The sequence below is a fragment of the Hoplias malabaricus genome, chromosome 5 (assembly GCF_029633855.1).
Source record: "Hoplias malabaricus isolate fHopMal1 chromosome 5, fHopMal1.hap1, whole genome shotgun sequence".
In the NCBI taxonomy this organism is placed as follows: domain Eukaryota; kingdom Metazoa; phylum Chordata; class Actinopteri; order Characiformes; family Erythrinidae; genus Hoplias; species Hoplias malabaricus.
In genome coordinates, this window is record NC_089804.1 from 5,443,677 (window position 1) to 5,454,200 (window position 10,524).

Genomic DNA, 10,524 nt, shown 5'->3' on the forward strand with positions numbered 1-10,524 from the left:
GTGTCCTGAAGGCGGTGCCGTGTATCAGGACGACAATGCACCAACACACACAGCAAGACTGGTGAAAGATTGGTTTGATGAACATGAAAATGAAGTTGAACATCTCCCATGGCCTGCACAGTCACCAGATCTAAATATTATTGAGCCACTTTGGGGTGTTTTGGAGGAGCGAGTCAGGAAACGTTTTCCTCCACCAGCATCACGTAGAGACCTGGCCACTATCCTGCAAGAAGAATGGCTTCAAATCCCTCTGACCACTGTGCAGGACTTGTGTATGTCATTCCCAAGACCAACTGACGCTGTATCGGCCGCAAAAGGAGGCCCTACACCACACTAATACATTACTGTGGTCTAAAACCAGGTGTTTCAGATGCCCAGTGCCAAGTGTGGGATAGAGGGCCATAAAGCGTCCAAGCATTTTAGTGTGAACAGTGGAAATGTGTTCACTGGAGTGACAGATCCCTTCAATACCCCTGATCTTACTAATGTGCCTTTGAAAAACAAATGAGCTCTTTAGAGGGTAAAACTTCTCACAACATCCACCATCTCTCAGCTCAGGAAATGAAGTGTATACCACTCTGTTCTTCTCTTTCTGGATCATTCGTATCTAATTAATTGAGTGATTGATGGAAAGAGAAAGAAAAAGATGATCAATGTTGTGACCCAATCAACAACGGTTTCAGTGTAATTAGTATCACTGTCCACTAGGCGGCGAAGGAGCTACCACTCCGTACATAATTGCGTCACTGTTAGAGCTTTTATTTTTTATTTTTTTGTTGTTTTAGGTTTTGTGATCCATTAAAGTAAAGTCATATCATCTGTTTAATTCGCGTTTTTGTGCCAAATCATCATTGTAAAATAAAATTTAATTAAAAATGCTTCGTAAAGGTCCCAGCTCATCTGGCCTTGTCTCAAACTGTTGTCTACTCCCTACAAAGTGCACTTAATAAGTCACTGAAATATGGATTCAGCGATGAGATTATCCACTAAATTGTAATTTAATTAATCTGCTGTGTTTACGAGCGGGATATAATCTGCGTAAACCAGTATTTAGTGACTGATATTGTGCACTATTTAGGGTGGAGGGAGGAGGCGCTGTGTTTGGAGCACAGCCCCTTTGTCTGTGTGCTCTGGAAATTTCTACCCGCGGTGTTTGGTTCTGTTTTACCCACAGCTCCTCGCGGCTCCCTCCCTCCTTCCCTTCCTCTCTGTCTGCATCATGTCGCTGTCGGAAGGCCCCCTGAATGTTCTCGGACAGAGAACAAGCGGAGAATCCGTCCGGACTCAAAATGGTGAGATTTAAATCTATACAATGTACACGTCTGAGCCGCGCAGCTATTTGAGCCAAAAATACGGTCTGACTACTTTAAATGTGCAGTTTATCTGCCGCCGCTAATGCTAACCGCTAGAGGTCCACCCCGGCTCCACGTGCAGGTTAATTCCGAGTAATATATTAAACATTGTTTTAATTGCCTCTCACTTTGAATCATATTGATGTATTTATATGTGAATTAATGCCCGTCCACACGTTTTCGTTGTCTTTGTGTTTATATAAAGCTTGATCAACAGAATAATCAGTTCCACCTTAAGAACCGCCCAAAGGTGCATTCAGAAGCCTCGCCATTTAAGGTGGAAACTAGAGTTCCAAAGAGAAGCCGGTTCCGCCCGTTATTAGCCGTTACCCAGTGGCCTACCGTCATTGTTCCTTTCTGAAATAATGAATCCGTTAGACGTTTGATATGGTTTTAATGCTCTTATTTAACTTGATATTTCTGAAAGTGTATTAAGGTTTAACTCTGTATTGTCGCAGTGATGAAGCAGAAGGCCACAAAGTGCAAAAGAGCCTCTAATAAGATTAGAATAATCAGTCATTTTATCGTTTAGACGCTATGATAATGTTATTTCTTAAAGAATAGGTGTTATATAAATCTGTGCTAATAATTTACACGACACCTCCAAGTATTTATTATAAAGAAATGTGGTCATTTCCTGAACAGGATTTTTTTGTAAAATGCAATGAAAATAAGATTCTGTCGTGTGTTAATTGTGGTAAAGCTTTATTTAATTACAGAAGCGCTAATAAATATTTCCTGTTGTTGTCACTGAACAACTCAGTTATATTAAAAAAAAAGACATCTGCAAATCACCAAAAATATAGTAGTTTTTTTTTCACTGTTACACCACATTTATATTTAATCACTGTTGAAACCTTTGGGAACATGGTTATATTTATTCTGACATGATACAAGAAATATAGCTGCTGTATAATTGGTGGTAGCCATTGTCTGATTCATTGTCAGATCTGGAGTTTAGGCAGTACACACACACACACACACACACTGTATGTGGAGTCATGCTGTTGTAGCAGTTGCAGAAGGAGGCACTGACATCCCAGTGAACACCTCTAAATCAGTGCTTCTTTTCACTTGTGGAAGTCATCTGCGGCGACTCTGATTCCACAAAGAGTTGTTGGCATTAGCGAGTTTCACTAGTGACAGTCTGAATGGCCTCTCGTCAACTTTGAGAAAGTGATGTCAGTTTTTTCTGGAAACAAGCTGAAGTGTTGACTCTGGTTGTAAATATTGTTTAATCAAGAAGACATTGTTTCTAATTTCAGTCTCTTCTCTCTCTCTCTCTCTCTCTCTCACTCTCTCTCTCTTTCTTTTCCCCCAGTAATGGCTGCAGCCTCCATCGCCAACATCGTGAAGAGTTCCCTGGGTCCGGTGGGTCTCGACAAGATGCTGGTTGATGACATTGGCGTAAGTGATCTTACTGTGTACAGGAGCTGGGGAGAGTTTCTGTGAATATCCTGAAATAAACAGGGTGTTTAATATAACACTAATGTAAACGTCACAGTTGGGGTGTGTGTAAGATCCTGTCAGGTTCAGAGTTTTCTTGTGTGAATGACCTGCTCCTCATTTCAGTGGTCTTTGGTTTGTAGCTTTTAAACAGACAATAAAAGGCTTTCCAGGATCATACCTGGTCCTGATCTGTCTGATGTCTGTTTATATCACTGCGGGGAGTTAGATGGGCCCTTTACCTAAGGGTGTGGCAGCTAATGATGGTGTGTTTGTAAAGAGAAGTGATTTATTTATTTGTCAGATTCAATCTTTATCTAAATTCAGTTTTTATCACTTAGCTCCACGGTTACGTCAGTTCTCTCCTGAAGGAAATCCTAGGAACCCATGTAGCGTGTGATGTACAGTGTTTTCCGTAAATCTGTGACGCGTCGTCTTCCAGCACCAGGACTGAGACCACAGCAGAATCCTGACTCTGTAATGGCTTTGTGACTTAAATGGACTTTTTCTTTAGGACGTTACCATCACGAATGATGGGGCCACCATCCTGAAGCTGCTGGAGGTGGAACACCCTGCAGCTAAAGTTCTCTGCGAACTCGCTGACCTTCAGGATAAAGAAGTCGGAGACGGGACCACGTCTGTGGTGAGACTCCATATTGAATATTGCTCGTGCAAAGTTTTTATTTTCTTTAATGTACGTGTACACGCTCTTCACTTTTCTTCTCGACCTGACACCAGAGCGTGTGCTCTTTGCTTCTCACTGCTGTGAACTGCAGTTCGTTCTGAACAGGGAGGAGAGCACTGAGTGCATTCCCATTTTTCTGATTTTTCCAAGTGCATGTAAACACTGACTTTTCTGAGGCTTGATCCTCGAGGTCTTTTGACCAAAGCAGGTCACAGATGTTTAACTAACACCTCTGAACTGAAAAAGAAAAATACACATGCCCAGATGTGTCCTGTGTTAGTGCCACGTTCCTGCTCTTTGTCAGGCTCGTGGCTATGCTAACAAGACAGAGGAGTCCTGTCAGAGTCTGAAGCGCTCTGATGCATTGCTCCTGCAACCCTTTAATGAACGGGTAGAACAGTATTCTTGATGTGGACTCTTGAGATGATTCCATTATTAACTTCTCTTTTTGTGTTTGCAGGTGATAATCGCTGCAGAGATGCTGAAGAGTGCAGATGAACTGGTGAAACAGAGGATTCACCCGACTTCCATCATCAGCGGGTACAGACTTGCCTGCAAGTAAGACACCTTTAATATTTATTCAAAAGTAGGGTCAAATAATAGGACAGTGTTACAGCGTAACCCCTGCACGGTCCTGGTATTTTAGTCTGAGGTTTGCTAAGTTGGGACAAAGTAATAGCTTTTAAGAAAGATCTATGTATAAATACAAATATATTTCGATGTAATGCTTTCACCCTGGGGGCAGCCAGCCTCCACTGAATTATTGAAAATAAATTCTTATTCATGTAACAAGCCTGTTTCTTTCTAAGGAATAAAAATAAACGTGTGAATTATGTCTTTTTTTTGTTGCATAAACACACACATTAATGGAAATCTAATCTTTCTTCTTTTTCTTTCCCCACTTTCAGAGAAGCAGTACGTTACATTAATGAGAATCTGACCATTAGCACAGACGACCTGGGGAGGGAGTGCCTGGTGAACGCTGCCAAAACCTCCATGTCGTCCAAGATCATCGGAGGGTATCCTCTTAAGTCGTTTTATGCCTCTATCAGAGGTTCATCACCAACCGAATGAAGAAGAAATTTAGCAGCCAATAGCAAGTGCAACACAGGTGTACGTTACTAGGATTGTACTATATACAGTCGACAGGGAACGTGAAGCTACTCTCCATAGCCATGGACGCTACATAGACCTGGGCTGTACAGGGTTAATGTGAATGCAGATGAGCCTTTTCAGCGTTATTCAAAAATAATTTTAAATTCAGAGTTGTCAGGAATGCGATTATACTTCAAATGTATATGAAAATGCGTTTTTTTTTTTTAAATCAAGACAGCTCCAGATTTATTCTACAATGTTTCGTTTATAGATTGGACGGTAAACCCAGTAGGTTGCCACTATGTTCAGTGTTGAATCTCACTGTGGAAAAACTGAGCTGTTTTTCTTTGGAACCCCATGTCCCCGTGTGTCCTGTTTTAGTACCACATTCCTGCTGTTGGTCAGATTTGTGGCTATGCAAACAGGACAGAGGAGCTCTATCAGAGTCTGAAGAGTCTGCGGCGTCTGTTCTGCAGCCCCTAAATGAACTGATAGAACAATTGTAACTGAGTCTCGACATGGTCTCCTCCTGTTAAATTCATCTTTCCCTTTGTGTGTTCTTTCTAAAGTAAAAGGCAGTGTTGCATACAATACTCTTCAAACAATGAATAAAGTAGAATCCCATGAATATTTAAGTTGTGGTACATTGTACAGTTCAGAACTGCTCAGATTAGAGTGTTGGTCCTTGACGGCTGAGCCCCAGTGATGCAGAGTTCTTCTCGAACATGGTGGTGGATGCTGCGATTGCAGTAAAGTTTGTGGATGGTAAAGGTGTCGCTCGTTACCCCATTAACTCTGTGAACGTACTGAAGGCTCATGGACGTAGTCAGAAGGAGAGCTTCCTTGTCAACGGATACGCCCTTAACTGCACTGTTGGGTCTCAGGGTGAGTGTGTTTGTGCAGTAGCAGGACTGTATTGCAAGTGTGAATGGGAGAGTTTCTGTGGCTACTTATGTGCGCGTGTGATTAACATGTCTGTGCAGACTAATCATGTTTCTAGAAAAGTTGTGAACATTTTATTTCACTGGCGAATTACAATACAATTTGACTGTGTTTTGTAAATACACCCGTGACTGGAGCCTGTTTACCACTGTTACATCACCTCTGTATTCAACTACAATCTTTAATCCTGAGGAAACTGGGTAAACAAACAGCTGCAGTTTGGGTTTGTTTATATAATACAGCTATTTTCCTTTGTTCCTTAGTTAAAAGATCAACAGATGAGATACTTGATTGTGTTTGTTGTATTTAAATATAAATCCCAGTTTTCTGGAATGCAGGACGTGTAAAAGCAGTGTTCTCAGTTTATTCAGGAGCTTATTCTGACTGTTTTCCTCAGGGATGGTGAAACGTGTCCAGAACGCTAAGATTGCATGTCTGGACTTCAGCCTCCAGAAAACAAAGATGAAGCTCGGGGTTCAGGTTGTCATCAGTGACCCAGATAAACTCGACCAGATCAGACAGAGGTGTGTGTGTGTACTTGTTTTTGTTACACACAGGTTTTGTGTGTGGGTTCCCATTTTAGTTGCTGCCACACTTTACAGTAGTGTGTGTAGTTATACGCGTGGGAAAAATCAAGATTAACCCAAAGCCTCTTACAGACAGACGCAGCACACTGTTGTTTCTGGTGTCTTTGGGTCGTACACATCTCCATTTCTTAAGGAAGCGATTACCCAATGATGATAATGATTTTTAAAAAGTAGTAGTTTTTACTGATTGTTTTGTCAAATCAAAATCCTAAAAACATCTCCAGTGGAGAATCTGTTGATTGTGTATTTTGTTATTTATTTGTTTTCGTAATAATGTGCCACAGAGAGTCGGACATCACCAAGGAGCGGATCCAGAAGATCCTGGCGTCTGGGGCCAACGTGGTTCTGACGACCGGGGGGATAGACGACATGTGTCTGAAGTATTTTGTGGATGTCGGAGCAATGGCTGTACGCCGTGTGTTGAAGAGAGACCTCAAACGCATTGCCAAGGCAACTGGTGGTAAGACCTCCTATTGTTTTACTTCTCTCTAACTCCCATTTTAATTGCTGCCACACTGTAGTGTGTGCGTAGTTATACGCGTGGGAAAAATCAAAATGAACCTGATGCTTACCACAAAGATCCACATGTAATATGGTGTTTCTGAGGTGTCTTTGGGTTGTACACAACTGTATTTCTTGGTAATCACTTTAAAATTATATAATAATCACTAAATATGGTGGAAAAATGGCTCTATCCAGTTCCGCGTTGCTTTTTAAACCAGGCCTATTGATTATGTATTATATCAATGTTCATTTAATCCATTTGTGGCTGTGAACACACACCCAGAGCGGTGTGCAGCCGTCCCCAGCGCCCGGGGAGCATTTCGGGGTTCGTTGCTTTGCTCAAGGGCACTTCAGCCGTGGATGTTTCCATCAGTCCTGGGGATGGAAACCGGTGACCTTCTGGTACCAACCCTGGTCTCTAACCATTAGGCCAAGGCTGCCCCAATATTATCTATTGGTGGAGTAATAGGAAACAAGATTTATAAAGTGTATTCAAGCCGATCGTACAAATCCCCCACAGACAAGGGGTTTGTCTTTAGCTACACAGCTTCTCACAATACACCCAGATTTTCTATTTCACAAAAAATAAAATTAAATCTTAGGTGAGAGGGTGAAAATTATGGGCAGAAAAAATACCACCTCCCCCTACTTTAGCCCCTCAGAACAGGCACCTAAACAATCTCAAAGGTCTGTTTTGATAGTTTTCTTTGGCGCAGAAGAAATTGAACAAATCAGTTGACACTATTTTGACAGATGTTCCGTGTTTTGACAGATGTTCACATCAAAATAATTTCTTAAATGTATTATGATTGAATTGCTCTAAATAAAATGATAATATTCCTGTGTGAATCCTGTTCCTCTTGCAGCCACTATCTGTCCGTCTCTGTCGAACCTGGAGGGCGAAGAGACGTTCGAGGCGACGATGCTGGGTCAGGCCGAGGAGGTGGTGCAGGAACGCGTTTGTGACGACGAGCTCATCCTCATCAAGAAGTGAGAACTGCATTTTTACTCTCACCGAATATTAAACAAACAGAACAGAACTAAAGCTTACCTAAGCATTAAATAGGATTTTGTATAACGCTTTGTTTTATTTTCCCTCTCTCTCCCTCTCAGTACAAAGGCTCGTACTTCTGCTTCCATAATCCTGCGTGGAGCAAATGATTTCATGTGTGATGAGATGGAGCGCTCCCTTCATGACGCACTCTGTGTGGTGAAGCGGGTTCTGGAATCCAAGTCCGTGGTCCCGGGAGGTGGTGCCGTGGAGGCCGCTCTGTCCATCTACCTGGAGAACTACGCCACCAGCATGGTGAGGGTGGCAGCTGAGAGAGGAACGGGTCTAAAATTTAACTTGCAGCTTGGAAAAATTGGAATTTAATTCCTAAAATTAACACACCTTAATTTTTTTTTTTAATTTAATAATATTCTTTTATGCTTTATTTGAATAGTGTTCATTACAGAGTAAAGTATTATATTAGGTTCCTTCAGTGTAAACTGGAGTTTTTAAAAGAAGTTTTTTGTATTTAGTTTGGCACATCCACGTCTGTGAGTGAATTTCATACAGAGAAGCACCAGTCTGTAATAAAGACGATCTGATTTTTAAGCTTTTTACTTTTTACATCAGAATAATATTTGAAATCCAAATGTAGGTGAAGAAGCTATTTAAACAGCAGTGGAATCTGTTTAGAGCCTCATTTTTAAATGTTTAAAAACAGCCCAAGAGTTTTACTTCAACCTAAAATGACTTGTATTTGTTTTTTTGTGTAGGGCTCTCGGGAGCAGTTGGCTATAGCGGAGTTTGCTCGCTCTCTGCTGGTAATTCCTAAAACTCTGGCAGTAAACGCTGCTCAGGACTCCACTGACCTTGTGGCCAAACTTCGGGCATTTCACAACGAGGCTCAGGTCAATCCTGAGCGCAAAAACCTCAAATGGTGAGTTTAAAGACCCTGAGATTCCTAACACATGCAGTCGCACATTTTACTGTTACATTTTAATACCACATCCATGTACAATCAGCTGTAATTTTATAACAACCTCCTTGTTTCTACACTCACTGTCCACTCTCTCCGCTCCACTGACCAGACAGGAGACTGTTGTAGTTCTGTAATTAGACTGTAGTCCATCTGTTGCTCTTCATACGTGACCCCCTTTCACCCTGTTCTTCAGCGCTCAAACCCTCACACAACCGCCACAGAGCAGAGGCACTGATGCAGTAGTGGTGTTGGTGTGTGGATCGTTTAAACCCCAGGGTCACTGCTGGACTGCGTGTAGTCCACTAAACCTAAATATCAAGCGCTGTGGGTGCTGACGAAGGACAAGAGAATGACCAACACAAACCGCAGTGTCAGATTAACTACTGTTTATTTATGGTGCTTTACCACTGCATGGCGTCAGCCTGGCTTGACTAGCTTGTACCTGGTTGCTTTTCCACTAGCACAGTTCCCCCACGAAATGTAGTTAGACGTCATGAAAACCCCGTCTCTAACTGGAACCGTAGGCTTTTTAAACCGCACGTCACATATGAAGAAACAGATCGAGTTTGGGCCACTTCTGCTGTGTGAGCATAGCCCAATTGTAGAACCACAAAGAGCTCATGTTTGATAATGTGCTAATTTTGGAATGTTGATGCTGAGTCACAAACACCATTCCCTAGTCATTCGTAAGCTGTGGAACGTAACTCCATTGTTGTGGGGGTTTATCCCTTTACCCCATGCGTGGTGTTAGTGTAACAGATGTGTGGTGATATAAATGTTGCCTCTCTCCATGTGTTTTAGGATTGGTTTGGACTTGGTGAATGGAAAGCCCAGAGACAACAAACAAGCGGGAGTTTACGAGCCCACCATGGTCAAAACCAAAAGTCTGAAGTTTGCCACAGAAGCAGCCATCACTATCCTCCGCATTGACGACCTCATCAAACTCTTCCCAGAGCAGAAAGAGGGCGGTCCTTCTTACCAGGACGCAGTCCAATCAGGATCTCTGGAAGGATAAAGCCTACTTCAGCTCAACTATGGATTGGTTGTGCTTGTATTTATCAGTGTCCCAACATCATAGCAGTTGTAGAGTAGACCATGCACTTTGCTTGTGTTAACGTATGTTTTTGCTACCACCGCAGGATGTTGCTAAGTGAACTGTAACTTAAGTAATTGGTTAGTGGACTCCTGGAAGGAAATAAAAAACAGGTTGTTTGACTGAATCTTTTTTTGTTCAGTTTTTTCTTATTTCCTTGTTTTAACCAAAATGGCTACGTTTTATTGGTGAATGTATAGCATAAGAAACATAGCGTGGGACATTTATTAAATTGAGGGCATTCTCTCTAGCTTTAACCCATAAGATCCCAGACTCGGTTCACCATTAAACCAAATCGAAGAAAAAAAAAACACTTTCCACATTTTCTTGCCACATTCTGTAATTAAATGAGTTAAAATCCCAGTGTAACAGACACAACAGCCATTTTGTAACTTGTATTCCAACATTTTGTTCTTGAAATGGATCAGAATTGGTCGTATGTAACTTAGGAAAAGTTACTAAAGAAATTGAATGGTTAAAAAGGTTCAAACACCTTTTAGAAGCAGAAAATGTTTTTTTTTTTTTTTTTAATAAACACTCTTATGGCCTCTATGTACTCACCAAGCACACTATCATTCTGTAAATGAGGTGTCTCTCAAATTCACAAACTCATTTGACAACATCCAGGATGTTCAGTAAATGTCACTTAAGGACATCGTGATTTAAAGTGAAGAATAAAGGTGTTGGAAATTTTCCAGATGTTTATAAAAGGTTTGTGACACACCACGGGTCCTTACAATTTAAAACATTAAACAAAAACAACAGTAAATGGGGGTGGGTGATATGGCCCTAAAATTATATATATATCCCTATTCCTCACTTTACAGTGCACTATTACAGGGAATTGAAG

General features: G+C 41.5%; 1 protein-coding gene and 1 non-coding gene across 2 annotated transcripts; both read left to right on the forward strand.

The window, feature by feature from the left end:
- Positions 1-1,119: 1,119 nt before the first annotated feature.
- tcp1 (t-complex 1) lies at positions 1,120-9,927 on the forward strand. The gene is made up of 12 exons (XM_066671267.1): positions 1,120-1,292; positions 2,674-2,759; positions 3,313-3,441; positions 3,944-4,041; positions 4,392-4,502; positions 5,282-5,463; positions 5,918-6,044; positions 6,392-6,567; positions 7,478-7,601; positions 7,725-7,917; positions 8,376-8,539; positions 9,383-9,927. Exons 1-12 carry the CDS (start codon positions 1,220-1,222, stop codon positions 9,594-9,596), a joined length of 1,677 nt encoding a protein of 558 aa, XP_066527364.1. The 5' UTR covers positions 1,120-1,219; the 3' UTR covers positions 9,597-9,927.
- Positions 4,947-5,084, forward strand: LOC136698556 (small nucleolar RNA SNORA29). The gene has a single exon (XR_010803132.1). It is a non-coding gene; the product is annotated as a small nucleolar RNA SNORA29 (small nucleolar RNA).
- Positions 9,928-10,524: the final 597 nt, after the last annotated feature.

Bases quoted from the DNA above. Each gene is read 5' to 3' on its own strand.
- tcp1 (XM_066671267.1), top strand. From the start codon at position 1,220: ATGTCGCTGTCGGAAGGCCCCCTGAATGTTCTCGGACAGAGAACAAGC. The intron at 4,503-5,281 runs GTATCCTCTTAA...GCTGAGCCCCAG, and splicing joins TCGTCCAAGATCATCGGAGG to TGATGCAGAGTTCTTCTCGA. The intron at 8,540-9,382 runs GTGAGTTTAAAG...CATGTGTTTTAG, and splicing joins GAGCGCAAAAACCTCAAATG to GATTGGTTTGGACTTGGTGA.